Source organism: Syngnathus typhle, linkage group LG21 (genome assembly GCF_033458585.1).
Source record: "Syngnathus typhle isolate RoL2023-S1 ecotype Sweden linkage group LG21, RoL_Styp_1.0, whole genome shotgun sequence".
Taxonomy (NCBI): Eukaryota; Metazoa; Chordata; class Actinopteri; order Syngnathiformes; family Syngnathidae; genus Syngnathus; species Syngnathus typhle.
In genome coordinates this window covers 5,915,979-5,933,223 of record NC_083758.1, presented here as the reverse complement: position 1 = coordinate 5,933,223, position 17,245 = coordinate 5,915,979, and the positions used below count along the sequence as shown (strand labels likewise).

At 49.4% G+C, this 17,245-nt stretch overlaps 3 protein-coding genes across 6 annotated transcripts; 1 reads left to right on the top strand and 2 right to left on the bottom strand.

The window, feature by feature from the left end:
- Positions 1-1,112: 1,112 nt before the first annotated feature.
- On the bottom strand, positions 1,113-8,189 carry brd1a (bromodomain containing 1a). Its single transcript, XM_061268254.1, has 12 exons — positions 8,049-8,189; positions 6,095-7,517; positions 5,695-5,851; positions 5,493-5,624; positions 4,986-5,424; positions 4,590-4,910; positions 3,875-4,414; positions 3,683-3,800; positions 3,481-3,614; positions 2,874-2,983; positions 2,386-2,540; positions 1,113-2,306 (listed from the first exon to the last, which is right to left on the bottom strand). Exons 1-12 carry the CDS (start codon positions 8,134-8,136, stop codon positions 2,123-2,125), a joined length of 3,801 nt encoding a protein of 1,266 aa, XP_061124238.1. The 5' UTR covers positions 8,137-8,189; the 3' UTR covers positions 1,113-2,122.
- A 749-nt stretch (positions 8,190-8,938) lies between these two features.
- On the top strand, positions 8,939-14,887 carry zbed4 (zinc finger, BED-type containing 4). 4 transcript variants are annotated; one of them, XM_061268255.1, is made up of 3 exons: positions 8,939-9,079; positions 9,971-10,015; positions 10,287-14,887. In XM_061268255.1, the coding sequence occupies exon 3, from the start codon at positions 10,474-10,476 to the stop codon at positions 14,137-14,139; it is 3,666 nt and encodes a 1,221-aa protein (XP_061124239.1). In that variant the 5' UTR covers positions 8,939-9,079; positions 9,971-10,015; positions 10,287-10,473; the 3' UTR covers positions 14,140-14,887. The 4 variants fall into 4 exon arrangements, with proteins under 4 accessions (XP_061124239.1, XP_061124240.1, XP_061124243.1 ...); XM_061268259.1 differs by lacking the exon at positions 8,939-9,079 and adding an exon at positions 9,138-9,271; XM_061268258.1 differs by lacking the exon at positions 8,939-9,079 and adding an exon at positions 9,164-9,370.
- alg12 (ALG12 alpha-1,6-mannosyltransferase) lies at positions 14,626-17,142 on the bottom strand. Its single transcript, XM_061268260.1, has 9 exons — positions 16,961-17,142; positions 16,658-16,790; positions 16,415-16,588; positions 16,158-16,352; positions 15,997-16,099; positions 15,673-15,897; positions 15,431-15,600; positions 15,298-15,373; positions 14,626-15,232 (listed from the first exon to the last, which is right to left on the bottom strand). Exons 1-9 carry the CDS (start codon positions 17,117-17,119, stop codon positions 14,956-14,958), a joined length of 1,512 nt encoding a protein of 503 aa, XP_061124244.1. The 5' UTR covers positions 17,120-17,142; the 3' UTR covers positions 14,626-14,955.
- Positions 17,143-17,245: the final 103 nt, after the last annotated feature.

The following is a 17,245-nucleotide window of genomic DNA, read 5'->3' as shown; positions in this document are numbered from 1 at the left end:
AGCACAATTAGTCTCAGGTGAAAACAGACAGAAAGGTGAGACGTTGCGATGAGTGTGTATGTGGCTTGATTAGGGGAAGCTGTTTATAAAGATGGGAGATGTCTTTCAAACGTCTTCAAGGTGGCTCCCTTATAACTGAAGGGCCATTACTCGCTCGTTTAATCCCCATGATGCTACTTTCCCATCTCCAAGTGCCTCTGGCTCAAAATAACAAACGCCGGGTTGGCTAGAATTGGAAATGAAATGCGTGTTTCATCAACTTTTAACTCGCATTTGCATCTTGGACGTGACTTGAATGTAAAAAAAAATAAAAAGTTTAGAAAATGTGAATACGATTTGAGTGTCTAAACAAACGCCAAATTTGAGAAAGGTAAAAGCACCAACGTTCGAAAAATAGTTTTAGCATACGCGCGTATGTTTCCACTAACGAGTACAGTGTAAATATGAATTTAAATAAGTTTTATTTACATCAATTTAGCAAGTTTATCTTACCTGCATGACGGGATATGAGCTAATTGAAAGGCTAATTCAGGTGTGTGCAAAGGAAACAAACGTTGACGGAAAGGTCCTTCAACGGGGCCACAGCGCCACCATATGGCTCGCCTTGGAACTACAGCACTTCTGGGGTCGCTTACTAACCAGGACGTTTTGTAACAATATTTGAAAAAAATACAGATGAAAATGTAAATTCAGCAGATAAAAGGCTCCCAAAATGAATTCAACGATTTAAAAAAAAAATATTAAACACATGAAATGCATTTTATTTCAGGCGCTTTTTAAGTCATCTCGTTTAGAGGATTAAAAGAAAAGAAAAAACAGCCGACTTAACTAAAATATGAAATTAAAATGAGATTAATTATAAAGACTTGGTAAAAGATGTGTTTTGAGTGATACGAATGTGAAGAGAACGTCTGCATTTCTAAAATTCTCTACTTGAGGATATGAAAGCCCCCCCACAGAGCCTCAGAAGTCCTCATGATTAATAAAATAACCTTCCATCAAATTTCATGTACTTCTTTTCAAGCTCTGTGGTGCATGAAACACTTGAGCGCATTAGAAGTTAACCAATTTCAATTCAGACGCATATTTAAACAAAATCCACGACGCTGTGCTCATATTTGGATATTTTTTTTATTTTTTTGCTTTGTGTTGATTTGACTTGATAAAAACAACTAAGGTTAAATACAAAATGAAATTAGCATAACCGATGCTACCCAGAAAAAAAAAACTGTATTCTGACATCAATAAAAAAAAAAAATAATAATAATAGTTAGAAAATCATAATTGTGAAAAGAAAAAAAAAAAAACAAGACTCCCTCTCACTCAAAATGTGCCACTTGGACAATTTCAACATTAATTCCTCAAATATAAAGTCATGAAAATGATTTACAGTAAGTTAGTGCAGGCAGGTATCCTACAACTATAGCAGAATTTTCAAACGCGTCACGAAAAAAAACAAAAAAGTACTTTTCTTAGCTCACACATCCCACCTACGAAGAAAATCTGGGTAGCGAAGTTTTTGGTTCATTTGTTCACAATATCAGACACATTGTTGTATCCAAACCATATAAATATACTATATAGGAACAAAAATAGACTAAAATTATTCCATACAAAAGGATTAATACCAAATAGAGGCTTGATAATAAAGTTCAATAATTTAAAATGGGGGGAAAAAGGAATACTTTCATACGCATAATTCGCCCCTCACCCGTTTGAACAATTTGCTCTTTTTTTTTTTCCCTCTTCCCCCTTTTTTTTTCTTGCTCAAAGCACTCGAGTCTCCATACAAAGCAAAGTCGGTCAAAGCTGCTAAATAAGTTAGTGTCGGGTTAACTATACATATTTACAGTTTACATACAAAGGCGGGCGTATGGAAACATACACCATGTCGTCATTTCCACCAGGATACTTGCCGCCATTTTGAAATCTTGAAATGTGAAGAAGGGAAACCTTGGTGAGGATAGTGGCGACACTCTCAGGATGGAGATGGGGGAGGGGGTTAGGTGGTCATTCATTCCAGCAGCATGTCGGAGGAGCGTGTATGAGCGGGCCGGTCGGTAAACATGAGCGTCTCCGAGAGAAGACAGAGGTACGCGAGGAGGTTCCCCGCTTGCGCCCGTCAGTCCACGTCGCTGAGGTCGCTGACCGGCTCGTCCCGCACGATGCTCAGGTGATTCATGGCGCGGCTGAAGGCCACCTGCACCGCTTTACGGACGCCGGACGTGCGGCCTTCCATCATTTTGATCTTGTCGATGGTCTTGTCCGCGCCCAGGGGAACCATCTTGGATCTAGGAAGCCACTGCCTTTGGAAGAGAGACATTTTTTCAAATTCATTCTCAAGTGACATTTTTGTAAGATGGAAACCCGCGAATGGTGGCTCACCAACTGCGCTTGGTGTCGAAGAAGAGCACGAGGTAGAGTTTCTCGTCCGATTTGTACTGCATTTGTTCTCCGATGCGGAGCACGTCCATGGGGGGCATGGGGATGGACACGCCGTTGTGTTGGCAGCCCACGCGCGGCATGTGGGGGTCGATGATCTACGCGGGGAAAAATACAAAACTTATTTAGTTCGGCGTCAACGTGCACATGCAGCTCTTTAGTCTTGCTTGCTGTCTGGCATGCAATGGTCGAGTTGCTGACCAACTGTTAAATTGCGCCCCCTAGAGGGCCAAGCGGTTAGGTGCAACTCAGCTCGATTCCTTCCAATTACGATAGCTTTTTAGAATTGCCCCAACCTTTGTGGCGCCAAGGTACATCTTTTAGAAAAAAATTGTGTTACAGATGGTTTGTCAAATTTTCTTTCCAGAGTAAAAATATATATATATATTTATTCAAGTTATGATGTGTGTTATTTGGTCCAAAACACTCACCAAGGCAGGATAGGAGGGGTAGCCACTACATTTGGCCCAAACTAGCTTTAGGGGTTCCAGTGCAACTGTTGCAGCACTAGCGGGCATCCAAATATTGCTGTTGCCAACCTCTACGGAAGCGGGAACACAACACCAAACAGGATACAGGTGGGTTTTTAAAAAAAAATAAAACACACACACATACACGGTAGAGGCACAGCAGGAGCACAGAGACGATCGGGGGCGTGAAATTCACATTACAGTTATTGCACTTCATCAGCCATGTTTTCTGTTCACTTAATGAGCCAAATGGAGGGGGGGGGGGGCGGATGTTGCCACGGCGACAGACAGATACCGGTCACTGCCAAGTGCCACAACAAGTTGGCTCTGGAAGCTATTGACAATTTGCAACCTTGTGTCGTCCTACTCGAACTTTCTTTTTTTTTTTTTTAAACAGCCTGTCAACATGCTTGTATTTTACTTCACGTTAGATTTATTTTATATTTTGTTATATTTACTATATATTTTTATTTTATATATCTGCCACAAATAGCAAAATATCAGGATGGCCTTCCGCAAAAATGATATAGAAAAACGTATATCAACACGCAGTAGTAGGCAAACTTACCTGCGGCAATTCGTGCGGCTTTGGCAAAATTGCCATTTTCGATGCAGGCAATTAATTCATTCTTATCGTCCACGGTGTTTCTCCGCAACAAGGCCGGTTTGCCTTTCCCGCATTTTGGAAGACTGAGAATGGTGCTGGAGACACACATCAAAACATTTAGAGGAGATTTTGTAAGATTGCTGACACGGCGAGCCAGTTTTACCCGGGTAGACTGCTGCATGAGGAAATGGACGACTCGGAGGCGCAGCGTCGTCGGGGCTCCGCGGGTCTGCTGGGCTGGCCGAGCTCATCCTCTGCCTCCAGGAAACCTCGCGACAGTCCTGAGGGGACGCAAAATGGGACGCGAGTTGCTAAAGCCATCGCAGGACGTGCGGCCGAGTCGTTTTGATCTTACCCATGTCGAGTCTTTTACCAGGAGACTCGCCATCCTCTTTGTGCTCGTCCTGGCCGTCGAGGTGCTTCCTCTTTTTGCTGTGGAGTAACGTCTCCAGCCTGGGAATCACCACAGAGAGGAAAGATTTGGACGCCAGTTGCGCGTCGCCGCCGTCCAGCTCCTCGTCGCTGTCTTCGTCCTCGTCGTCTCGCCCTCCGCCGTCCTCGTGCGGACCGGCGGCTTTGGAATTACGAAAGAGTACGGCGCTCCGCCGAGCCACGGCGTCCGCCGGCTCGGCCAACGTGGAAGTGGCCACCACGCTAACGTCGCCGTCGAATAGAGAATCCGGGAGCGTCCGGCGGGAGTGGCCGTTGAGGAGCGGCGGGGACGGCGGCGGGTTCGGCGGCTCGCCGTCGTACGTCGCGCCCTCGCCGGGGGTTTTGCCCTCGCGATCCGGGGCGGCGTCGATGGGTTTGAGGGTCGGGGGTTCGGGGTTGGCGTCTGAGTGGATGAGAGGCGGAATGGCGTCGGAAGGCTCGAGTTTAGGCGGGAGAGACTTGTCTGCAGGGGGGAAACAAAATAGTGACTGCATGTTGTTGTTGTTTTTATTATTTTAAATTATTTTATTATTATTATCTATTATTATTATTACCTGATATAAATATTATTATTACCCGATATAAATACATATGCATTTTAAAAAGTACAGCACATGTTGATCAAATACACTGCATACCCTCGTCGTCCGGGAAATGTCCGTTTAACTTCCATTTCTCCTCTTTGGGCTGCACGACACCTCCCGCCCAGGCCGAAGGCGCCACAGAGGCCGAGCTGCTACTGCGGTTGCGGTTCCGGTGGTGGTGAGTGGAGGACTGGACCCGCGCCAGGCTCATGTCGCTGCGCACGTCGTTGATGGTCTTTTTGAGCAGCTTGATGCGTTTGCTGCGCGACGGGCTGGACTTCATGGCGCAGGTCAGGTCTAACTTCTCCAGAAGTTGCTGCAGCTGCTTGTCCAGCGGCAAATGGCTGCGATTGGCCGACGCTAGTAAGCGATCCACTGAGGGGAAAAAAAAATTCTGAGCATTACCGTGACGTGTATCAAATAGACTTGCACCGCTTTGTCGGGCTTTACCGTCCTCCCACGAAAAAGCCGACGTCTTCAATTGAGGGGCCTCGTCCAGATGCATCCCGCTCACCGCGTCAAAACCGATCTTCTCGGCGTCCCGCCTCGCTTTCCGAATCACCGCCCCGCCCTGATCCCGGAGTCGAACTGCCGCCCGGTAGAAGTAGGTCTCCTTGGAGTTGTACTTCATGCAGTTATCCACAATGAGGTCAAAGTCCTCCTGGAAGCGCTGGAAGTCGCAGTACTTCTGGGCGTCGATGCGCTGGCGCATGGTGGAGAAGTCCATCGGGCGCTTGATGTGGTCCAGGTAGTCGGGCACCTCGTCCACGTCCACCGGCTGGGTGAAGATCCTGGCCTGGTCTTTGGACACCAGCTGGTCCAAAACGGCTCTGAGCAGGATGCTGAATGGCGTGAGCTTCATCTCCAGTAGACTCTCTTGCAACTTTAACTTTTGACAAAGAACCGGGAAACATTGTGATTTTCCACCCAGGAGCACTTTTTTTTTTTCTTGATTACCTCCTCCCTCTTGAGTTTCTCCCTCTTGCGGATGAGCTCCAGCAACAACCGGGCCCTCTCGAGGTCGTGCCGGAGCCGGTGCCACTCCTTCAGCTGCTCCTTCAGCGCCCGCGTATCTTCCTCGGTCTGCTTCTGCAGGAAGAAGAAAAGGCCGATATTTGACAAGGCTTGACCAAAAAGTCCTCCTGACTGATGAACAAACCGGCTGCGCGTTTTTCTGGGATTGCGAGCTCGTCTGCAGACGTCGGATCAACGGGAGCCCGTTCCTGGATTGACGTTTGAGGGTCCAGTAATTTAGAACCAGCTCCACGAAGGCTTTCTTTTTCTGGACCGAGACTTGGTTCAGAATGGTTTGTAACCTGGCCATGGACATGGAAAAAATAAAATAAAAGTTAGTGAAACAATAAAGTGAAGTTGATTTGTTTACCTATCTATAGGGTCTGCATTATAAATGATGTACTTTACTGCCGTCTTGTGGACATTAGTGGTATTACATGTTTCTTATGCTTACTGTACATGAAATTTGTTGGACAATACAGCAAACTAATCATCAATTTTTGCGCAAAAACATGTTTGGAGTAAAAAATAATAATAATAATAACCTGTGAGAAGGAAACGTAGGCAGAGCAGGAGGAGACGGCGCCTCACTTTCAACATCAGCTTCCGGTTTCTTGCTCTTCCTCTTCTGCTTGCCTTTGCACTGCCCGGCTCCTCTGCTTTTATCCGATTTGGCGCCGAGCCCGTTCTTGGCTTTGGCCCGGTCGTATATGGTGAGCTTCCTCCTCACGCAGCCGTTGGGCGTGTGGGCGCCGCAGTAGGCGGTCTTCTTGAGCGAGACGGTGGGCTCGCCCGACTCGGTCAGGTCTTTGACGGGCTCCATCTTCATGAAGAGGCCGGCCTTTTGGGCGCAGCTGACGTGGAAGGCGGTGTAGCAGTTGGCTTTGTGGCACTGGATGCACGCCCCCACGCCCTTTTCTTTGCACAGGTAGCAGGTGAGCTTCCAGCGGGCCGGCGGGATGTGGCGCACGCCGTCGATGGGCTCGATGAAGGTGGCGTTGGAGAAGCCCACCTCGGGGACCCACAGGGCGCACACCACGTGGCCCCAGCGCCCGTCGTCCGTTTTTTTCACCGCGCCGCCCTCGCTGGGGCAGAGGACGCAGCGGGCGGGTTGCGCCGGCGACTGCAGGCAATGGCGGCAGAGCCACTGACCCTCGGGGACGTAGGGGACGCCGTAGCACTCCTGGTGCACGGCCACGTTGCAGGCGTCGCAGAAGAGGATGGCGTTGCTGTTGTGAGCCTCGCCGTCCATGCAGATGCAGCAGACCGTGTCCTCGTCCACCGACGCTTGCTTCTCGCTGCCTTTATCCAAGCCCTCCAGGTACAACTCCTTCTCAAAGCGGTCCACCAAGAACTCAAAGACGTTAAAAGACACCTGGCTGGCACCTTCGCTTCGCCGCTTTTCGTTGACCAAATCCAGCCAGGCGTAATCTTCCTCGTCCATGTCGTACTCCGTTTCCTCGTCCAGCTCCTCCTCGGTCTTCTCTTCGTATTTGTAGTAAGAAGACGGGCGTTTGGGAACTGCGGGCAGGTTGTACTCCACGGTTCGGAATTTTGCCTCCGGAAGTTTTGGACCGGGATTTGCAGCGACGGGATGGCCGCCGCCGCCGCCACCGCCGCCTCCTTTGTGAGCAGCGATGCCGAGCGCGGCCTTTCTCTTCTCCTGATTGTTTTTCAATCGAACCGACCTCAGCAGAACCTGCTGCTGCGGTTTATCGGCGTTCTCCTTGTTGTTGGCGCACTCCAGCATCTCCCGCAACACGGGGTCGCCGTCCGAAACCACGTCGAGGCGGTCGAAGACGCTGAGCCGATGGATGCGGCCGTCCAGTTCGAATTCCACCATCCGCTGCGCCTGGGCGTACGTCAGGATCTGTTTGTTGGGCGAGGGCTTGATGGGCGACGAAGGCCTCGGCGGAGCCGAGACTCGGTGGTTCCGGGCTTTCTTCTTCATCTCGCTGCTCCGTGTTCCTGCAGAGGAAAACACATTCGGCCACATGAGCATTAGTAACTATTCAATAATAGCAAACTGTGTTGCCACTTTACATAAGAAGAATCTTATTGGAAAACAAAAACTGATTGTTTAACAGAAAACACATCTGATATACTCCCAGGAAGCTGCTGCCATTCATGCAACCAAATAGTGTGTACTGGCTCGGAAACATTGCAGTAGAGCAGAGTGTGTCTTTTATTGCAACACAAAAAGTTTTCTAAGTTAAAGTTGAGTAAGTGCGTAAAAAGATGGCACTGCAGGGGGAGGCGGACATCACTGCACAAGTTTGCACTTGCACAACAAACCTCGACAGTACAGTCAAATCATTTGAGATTCCAAAGTAGCAGAGGGGCTAACAATAACATTGACAAGCTAGCAGGCATTAGCACGAAGAGCTAACAAGCCTACTAAAAATGGAGTCAGGCGAAATAAACGGCTTTTAGGTTGCAATGTTTGCACACGTAATGCTGGTCTGAGATGCATTTTGGAGTAAAATGAAGGACACGTACCTTTGCTTGTCAAACAGTTAGCTCGCCAGCAGCCAGCAATGGCGACACGGCCTGCTAAGTGGCTCTCTTCTGTACGCCGAGTTCTCATCCAATTCGGCGTTTGGATTCATATGCTAATGCAGGCTTGGCGCTTCGTTCCGTTCCGACGATCCCCTCCACGTTAGTTTTCGGTTTTAAAGGGTGATTCATAATCGAGCGAGCGATCGAGCCGGAGTGAAGAACTGCAGAGAGCAGCAGCGGCGGCAGCCCGGGCGGCTCTTCCACCCCCCAACACAACAATGCATTTTCAGCAGACAACTCCCAGTGCACGCAACGCTCGACGCGTGACGCTGGAGGTCATGTTGGTAGCGAGTCGTATTTCACACAAAAGCCCCATCTGTCACGCGATCATTTGACGACGCTACATACACGCAGACACACAAAGCTAAACCCGACAACAAAGCGTCCAACAGGGGCAGCAAACGCGAGCCACCGCGGTGAGTTTACGTCCCATCGTACGCTGGGTCATTTGATTGATCGTTTCTTCCCTTAACACAAATAGGACACAAACATATATTTCCAAACCAAGCATTCTTGCAATCACGTTTTATTTAAACCCCGCCAATAAAAATAAACGTATTCCACTTCGCGTCTACCCACGCATTGGTAATATGAAACCTAGATAGCGAATGCTCTTGAATTGACAGTGAACGCAGCACACGTTGAAGCGAACGAGCCAGAACCTCCTTGCAGGTCTTTAAATGACGTCAACGCCGTGCGTGGTCAAATCCCACATAAAGATTCACAGTCAAAGTCACGCACAAGTGCTTCTAGAACAAAGTAGTGTCGTGCAACGACTGACCCATACATCACACTTCCCCTTTTACCGTTCCGCTGACATCACGAAAACCTGTTCCTTCCGTCGGACGCTGTGTGGAGCTGCTTCGGCCCAACGTGCAGACAAAAGCAACAAAGTGAAGCCCCCCTCCCCTGTCCGGATCACTCCAATGTGTCAATGTTCGTGGGCCGAAACGGTGGGGCAGCACTTCACGGTAAGTCAGCAACCGGAGGCGAATCAATGCAAAAGTCCCGCTCGGGAGCGTCGTTGCGGGGGGGAGATCTGAGCTGAGTTGGGTTCGATTGGGTTCTGTCTCGCCGGGTTGAGCGACTTGGCTCCGATGTATGGCCTAGCTAGTGGCTAACTAGAGACGAGAGCAATCGTAGCGTGGTACCAAATAGTCGAGGTTGGTTTACGAATCCTTTAGAATCCCCATCGGAGTCAAACGGGAGTCTATTGTGCGTCATAACTCGGTCATAACATCGTTAATCGCCCGTTTGTTTTGGTGAGTGCATTAGCCTCAAAGCTAGCCGAGATAGCACCAGACTAGCCACCATGATGTTTACTGATAGTGTGTCGTTACTACTTGTTTATTACTAACGCGTTACATGTTACGAACAGCGCGTCGTTTGCATTTTCAGCACGACACCGTTATTATTTAAGATCGGAACCAAAGCTAATTAAATATAAGTTATCATCTAATGCTGTTATCCTTCCGGACTAGCACTTGAGTCAAACCCGGAAAAGCTTGTCTAATAGCACTTGCGAAATGCTTTGCCTTATTGTGACTATTTTTATCCACCCACTATTTAGAAACGCGATCAAAATAACCAAAATGTTGCAGCTTCAAAAGCAAAATTGACGTTTTATTTGTATGTATTTGTATCAGGGCAGCGTAGTGACCTAGTGGATAGTCAGTGTGCTTCACAATTTTGAGGTTCAAATCTCATCATGTTTTTGTTTCCCCCCTTGCTTGCTGATGTTTTGTATCGGGTGCGTTGACTTATCGCCACATTTTAAAACCGGGGTCCCCCAAAGTAACCGAATGAGTCGGCCGGGCATTTGAAGTGCTCATTCCGTTTTTGTTTTCTTTTTTTTTTTTTAGAAAATTCCACAAAGATGGCCGCCACTTGTCATGTTATAATTAAAGGTAATCCACACAGTAGTGAAAAGCATTGCACAATGTGTGTCATGTCCTTCAGCAGTTAAAGGTTGCACAAGAGCACAGGAAGTTACTTGAACAGCTACTTGAAACTTATTTTGTGTCAAAACTCTTGTTCTTTGGAATTCTCTCCAGCCAAAAAGTGTCACGAGTCGAGTTGCGACTGAACATGTAGACATTTGAGCTGCTATTCAAGTGTTATTACCTGTTGTCATATCTGTGCAGAGAATGGACTCTGACCTTGTTTGACTCCGTCTAGGTTGTGTACGGCGAGGTGGAACTATTTGGGTCATAAATGGAGAGGGACAAGCTGGCACCCTGTGACCCGCACAGCCACGTCAAACTAACAACACCTGCCTGAGAACCGCCCGGCCAATGACGAGAAGCGATCCCATCTGACGAGGCCGACCTGAGCGCGAGAGAGAAACCTTTGGGCTGCTGCCGCCATGGACAGGGAGGACGACGCGTCGGGCGTGGGCGACGATTCGCTGGACGGCTCCGTGGAAAAGAAACGAGAGGCGAAAGGGACCCTCCTGAAAATCGAGGGTCAGGACGGCTACGTCTTTAAATCCTACAGCATGAAACCGCACGAGACCACGGAGGCAAAGTCGTCGTGTTCGTCCAAAACACTGGAGAAAGCCCTTTCCCAATCAAGCCATCTTTCTTCTCAGGGTGATAAACAGTCGGAGTCCGACGCGGATCCGGCCTCGCCGTCTCTTTCGAGCAAATGGCTCGGCGTGCACACGCATGAAAATGCGGAGAATGGAAAATACGAGCCCGGTCAGCCTATCAAAGACGAAAGCCGGGACGCAAACGATTTAGAAGACGAAACGCAAGATTTCGAAAGACTGGCATTCGGTAACTCATTCGGCCCTTTTTTGAGTCGCGACGGCGACGACTGCAATTTATTAAGCGGCTATACGAGCACCCTCTATGACGTGGCCATGGATGCCGTCACCCAGAGCCTCCTGGCGTCCATGAGGAATCAAAGCAACCCGAGGAAAAAATCACCCGCCTGGAATCATTTCTGTATCTCGCCCAGGGACAATACCAAAGCAATCTGTTTGTACTGCATGAAAGAATTTAGTCGGGGCAAGAACGAGAAAGACCTCAGCACCAGTTGTTTGATGAGGCACGTCCGAAGGGCTCACCCGACCATGCTTTACCAAGAGGGAGCGGACTCGGCCGCACCCAATCTGAATCCCCTCGCCTCCTCCATCCCCCCTTCCCCGAACTCGCCAAAAAACGGAGACTTGAACACGTATCCCGGCTCGAAGAACACGTCGCCGTCCGCATCGTCGCTCGACAACTCCGACCTGTCGTCCAAAGAAGTGCTGTCCAAAGCGGAAGTGAAACCCGAGCCGCTCGCCGACTCCATCTTTAACGCGCTTGAATCTTCACATTCCAGCGAGAACAACCTCGAGGAGATATCGGAGGAGCGCCATCCGAGCAACCCCAAAAACTCCAGTTCCCGTCGGAGATCGGCCGTGTGGAAACACTTCTACCTTTCGCCCGTGGACAATTCCAAAGCCGTCTGCATCCACTGCATGAACGAATTCAGCCGAGGCAAGAACGGGAAAGATCTCGGGACGAGCTGTCTGATTCGTCACATGTGGAGGGCCCACAAAGAGGTGGTCGTTGAGGAGAACGGATTGGGCAATCACATTCCTCCGCCCTACTCCAACCCGCCGTTGCTCCTGTCCCGCGCGCTTTTACACGACCCGCTGGACATCAAAAAGGAATCGCCTCTTCTTCCGTCTTCGCCCGAAACCATTTTAGACGAGTTGCCGCAGACGGCGGTGGAAAGCGGCGATATCAAAGACGAATCCGACGAGGCCATGCTCCTGAGCGAACGCGACCCCTCCCTCAATCTACCCTTCGGCGCTCACGGGGACGACACGCCCTCGACCTCCTCGCCGTGCGATCTCTCCGACGCTCCCGGCCATAACCAGAATCACGTGGTGTTTGAGCAAAACAAGAAAATCATGAAACGGGTCAAGTCGGAGGTTTGGCAACATTTTATCGTGTCGCCGGTCGACCAGTTGAAGGCGCTGTGCCGCTACTGCCCCTGCGTCATCAGTCGGGGTAAACGGGGGGACTTTGGTACGAGCTGTCTCATGAGGCACCTCATGAGGCGCCACCCGGACGTCCTCCAGAACCAAAAAGTGGCCGACGACAAGGAGCCCGCCTCGCAACCTTTCGACACGGCAGCCAAAGCGAGCAAAAACCCCGGCGTCAGGAAAAAGCCCCAAAGCGTTTTCAGTAAGAAGACGTCCAAACTGTGGAACCATTTCTCCATTTCCCCCGCCGACCCCACCAAGGTGGTCTGTTTGCACTGTAGCCGCACTATTAGCAGAGGCAAAAAGACGACAAACCTCGGCACCAGCTGCCTCTTCAGGCACATGCAGAGGTTCCATGGACACTTTCTTGAAAGCAACAACGCTATCTCAGGTGACGCGCCGCCGTCCGCTGGAAATCACGTCAAGCAAGAACCCGCCGCAATGCCCGTTTACAAAAGGGAACAGAACCACGGGAGCTTCGACCAACACCACCCGGTTGCCCAAAAAATCACCAAACTTATCGCTGAAATGCTTGCACTGGATCTTCAGCCGTCAGCCATGGTGGAGAACGCCGGACTGAGCAGACTTCTCGAGTACTTCCAGCCTCAGTATTGCCTACCCCCCTCTTCTTACTTCACCAGCACCGCCATACCGGAGATGTACGGAAAAGTTCGGGACGTCGTGCTGACGCATCTGAAAGAGGCCGAAGGAGGCGTCGTCCACTTCACCACCAGTATCTGGCTCAGTAGCCAGACAAAAGAATATTTGACCCTGACGGCCCACTGGGCCACGTACGAGTCCAGGGTCAGACCCCAGGGCCAGGACTTCCACTGTTCGGCTCTTCTCAGCGTCTCCCAGATAGACTGCGACCAAGATATGCACGACATCCCCAAGCAGCTGGAGTATCTGTGGGATTCCTGGATCACGTCGGCGGGTCTGAAGAGGGGCTTCACCGTCACCGATAACACCAGCATAAGGAACAATCTGGAAGACCACGGCCACGTCACCGTCCAGTGCTTTGCCCACACCATTGACCTCATTGTCAGCGAAGCCATAAAGAGTCAGAGGATGGTCCAGAACCTTCTGAGTATGGCTCGGAAGATCTGCGAGCGCATTCACCGCTCGGCCAAGGCGAAGGAGAAGCTGGCCGAGCTCCAGAAGGACCACCGCTTACCCGAGAACCGACTCATTCAGGACATTCCCTCCAAGTGGAGGACTTCCCTCCTCATGCTGGAGCGGCTGGTGGAGCAACAGAAAGCCGTCGACGAGCTGTCGATCGAGTGCAATTTCAGGGAAATCGTCAGCTGCGACCAGTGGGAGGTGATGCAGTCCGTGTGCAACGCGCTGAAACCTTTCGAGGTAGCCTACGGGGAAGTCCGCAACCGCGCCGCCACTCTGGGACAAGTCATACCGCTCATTCACATCCTGAACAGAAAGATCGAGCTGCTCTTCGACGAGACGGTGGGCATCGACAACATGCTGAGATCTCTCAAGGAGGCCACGGTGAGCAGGATGTCGGCCACGCTCAACGACCCGCGCTTCACCTGGGCCACCATGCTGGACCCTCGATACAAGACGTCATTATTCACCGAAGAAGAGGCAGAGCGATGTAAGCAAGACCTGATCCAGGAGCTGGACCTGTTCTCGTCCACCTCGGCAGAAGAGTCTCCGCTGCTCAACGGGCGGGACGAAGCCCCGGCGTCGGACAAGGACAACATCTGGTCCCTGATGGCCGACTTGAGGCAAAAGGTCAAACACGAGGAAAAAGCAAAGTCCTCGGAGCTGGCCGTGCTGGAGTACCTCGAGGAGGACATACTCGATCAAAGCTGTGATCCGCTCGACTACTGGAACCTGAAAAAGTTCCTGTGGCCCGAGCTCGCCAAAGTCGCCGCCCGTTACGTGGGCTGCCCTCCCAGCATCGTGCCGGCCGAGGCGCTGTTCAGCACGGCCGGCGTCAATTGCGCCCCCAACCATCCGAGGCCCGTGCTGGAAAACATGGAGGGTCTGCTCTTTCTCAAGGTTAACCTCCCGCTCATTTTTTTTCAATACTGATGAAGCATTAACTTGAAAAGAAAAAAAAAAAATCTTAAGGACCACGAAACATAGCTGTGAATTGTGTGATGTACAGTCTTATGCATACACTGATTTTCTTTCAATGCTGCAGCCAGGGGGGCGGGGTTAATTCTATTACGTGTGTACTACTGTTTGAACACTGACGAAGTTTTCAATGAAAAGTCTCAGCGAGAGTTGAATCGGGGAGGGAGGGGTTTTTCTAGTTGTTAGGGGTTGAGTGTTTTGTGTTTTTTTTTGTTTCCTCTGCTCTCTCCTTGTGCCTTATCCAAATCTACTTCAGGTCAAAATGCTGTAAATATCATGTTTGCGTCAGGTTTGCTGTTAAATATTTCCGATTTACCGATGCGGAGTTTTCTCAAGGGAAAGGCTGCCCAAAAAGTAAATGCTGTGACTGAAAGATGTTTTAAGTTAATGTTATTTAATTTTCATTGTCAAATTGTGGCTCACGACACTGTCGTTTAGAGATTGACTTTTTTTTTTCTTTTTTTAATGAGACTGTAAGATATCGCTGTTGTTTTTACAGAATTGAGATGTTCGGAATATACAGTTTGTCTCGTAAAGCACAATGTCGGTTTATGTTCAGGGGATTAATTTATGGGTTGGAGAAAAATAATGTTCTGTACATTTTTATAAGAATTTATTTACTTGATTTGATAAATGTTGAGCATTGAAACTGGAAACATGCAAATGTTGCAGCCGTTTGTAAATAAAGGTTTTCCTTACGTCACACTTTTTGATTTTCTTCTCGGGTTGGAAATGAGAAGTTTTTATGAATACGTGATTGTTAGTTTGACGTCAACCTTGAGGAGATGAAGTGGGAGAGTCGGTCACCTGACTCCTTGATGAGACGGCGGCGGTCCTCTGCATCAGCACAGTTTTGTTCGCCAACGTCACGCTGAAAGGGGGGACGCCAAAAAAGTGGCGAGCCATGCCGTCGTATCCGCGTATGAACACCAGGGGGCGATGAGTGCGGCGGAGAAGCTCCATCTTGGTGACGTTTGCCTCCATCAGGAGATGCGTGAACATTTCCACGTCGGGACTTGCTGGATGCAGATCCTCTCGTTTGTCGTATCTGTTGAGGGCACTTATGTGAGAGAAAAAAAAAAAAGTACAACATAATCTTTGGACTACACGAACCTCCAATGTGGGTGCTGCTCCAAGAAGCGTGACACTCCGGTTTCCGCGGCGAACGTGTCAATGTGAACAAAGACGTCTGAGGAGATAGCAAAAGTTTTTAAACCATTTACGCATCCAGCAAAGTAATCCCTACCAGTCGTGGCCGGCAACAGCCTGTGCAGTTCCTGCATGCCTCGCCCTCCTGGGTAGTTGTGATGGGAAACGTAGAGGCAAACACCCGAGTATCCCGCGTTCATCACCAGCTGGCCCACCACGACAACCGATCCCAGTTTATACAGCCACGATTTCCGGTAGTTGCTTAAACTAAAAAAAAAAAAAAAAATAACATTACAATATGGCGGCGTTACGCTTCATTTCGACTGTTTGTACACAGACATAAAAGAGCAGCCTCGGGCGGCCACCAGAGTGAGCACGGGGAAGGTGTAGATGATGAAGCGGAGCTCTTTGTGCGGCAGCAGCGAGTAGACCAGGATGAAGGCGACGGCGGGTAGCAGTAGAAGCCTCGTGCGCCGGTCCAGCAAACCCAGCGGGACCAGCGGCAGCGTGCAGCCCAGGCCACGAGGCAAAGCCGAGTAGAAATACCAAAGGAAGGGCGAGGTTTAAAAATGAGTCAAGGTAGACACCGATTGGGAAATTCAGATCATATTCATCCCATCCATTTTTTTTTTTTACTTCACCAAATATATTTGAAAGGATATTCCCCAGTTGGAACTTTTGTTGAGGATAGCGTTGTACCATAGAACCTGACCTTCTGGCCACAAAGGCTTCCTCCAAAATAAAGTGTCGATCGCCACAGTAAGAGCTGCAAAACATAACAAATCAAAGTCCAGCCGAAAAAAACGGACTTGACCGCCACTTACCCAATGATAGCAAACCGGCAGGAACGGCGTAGTAAAAAAGATCCAGTAAGCTCAGCTTTCTGCTCCACAGTGACACCAGCAACATGAGACCCAAAAAAATGCAGAGCTCAGAGCGGAACACGATGATGACGAAAGCGGAGAGGCTGATAAAGCTGCCGTGTTTATGAGCCATCCAAGAGGTGAATGCAACCAGGACTGCCGAGGAAAAAAAGGTGAATTATTTCAACAATAATACCAGAATCAGCGTATAAACTTACCAATCGGGAGCGCAAACACATTAGGGAGCGTCCTGGTGCTGTAGAACATGAGGTGAAACTGAGAGGCGGACATCAGGCAGAAGAGGAGCGCCACCGTGGAGCCATATTGCCTCCTCACCTCTCGCTGCATGTGCCACAGCGCGGCCATCACGCATGCTCCCAGGGTGGCTCGGACTGGACGTGAGCAATAGACAACATCTCAACACGCTCTTCAGACAACTTTGTGAGGTGCGAGTGAAATACCGATAAGCTGCGTGGAGAATTTTGGTGCGTCCAGCAGAGAAGACAAGAAAACAAGAGGGGAGCAAAGGATGCAGATGAGCAGGGGACCAATGAAGGTTCGTGGAACCACACCAGGGAACTCATGGTGGTCGTACTGAAAGAAATCATCAACAATAAGAAGAAATATTAGTGCGAGGAAACGTCTAAACAACTATTTTCCATACTTATATTTCCACATGTTCCCACGTTTTCTATTTACTAACTTTTGTGTACAATTTTAGCCTAGCCTGCTAGCTCCCCCTGCAACACCTGCTGCTTCCTTACCTTGTCAAAGTCAAACTTGTGATACAAGAGGTCGTGGGCCGCTTGCAAGTTGAAGCTTTCTTCCACTTTTGTGAACGGACAAATGAATAAGTGTAATAGAGCCACTGATGTTAATAAAAACAACAGTGGGAGCCCCACAACATTCATTTTGTCAGCCATGACAGTTGGTGGGTGTCATTACTTCCGGTTTAAACCGGATGTGACCTGTCAAGGTATTGTTGCATCTTAGAAGGATTATTTTATTTTATGTATTTTATTAAATACATAAAATTTGGAATTTATTAT

What these genes read in the sequence shown, in the direction of transcription:
- brd1a (XM_061268254.1), bottom strand. Translation starts at nt 8,136, where the DNA reads ATGAGAACTCGGCGTACAGAAGAGAGCCACTTAGCAGGCCGTGTCGCC. An exon ending in CCCAGAAAAACGCGCAGCCG is followed by an intron (nt 5,625 to 5,694) that starts GTTTGTTCATCA and finishes TTCTTCCTGCAG; the next exon opens with AAGCAGACCGAGGAAGATAC. An exon ending in ACCCCTCCTATCCTGCCTTG is followed by an intron (nt 2,541 to 2,873) that starts GTGAGTGTTTTG and finishes TTCCCCGCGTAG; the next exon opens with ATCATCGACCCCCACATGCC.
- zbed4 (XM_061268255.1), top strand. Translation starts at nt 10,474, where the DNA reads ATGGACAGGGAGGACGACGCGTCGGGCGTGGGCGACGATTCGCTGGAC.
- alg12 (XM_061268260.1), bottom strand. Translation starts at nt 17,119, where the DNA reads ATGGCTGACAAAATGAATGTTGTGGGGCTCCCACTGTTGTTTTTATTA. An exon ending in ACAAGTTTGACTTTGACAAG is followed by an intron (nt 16,791 to 16,960) that starts GTAAGGAAGCAG and finishes GATTTCTTTCAG; the next exon opens with TACGACCACCATGAGTTCCC. An exon ending in TGTGTTTGCGCTCCCGATTG is followed by an intron (nt 16,353 to 16,414) that starts GTAAGTTTATAC and finishes TTTCCTCGGCAG; the next exon opens with TCCTGGTTGCATTCACCTCT.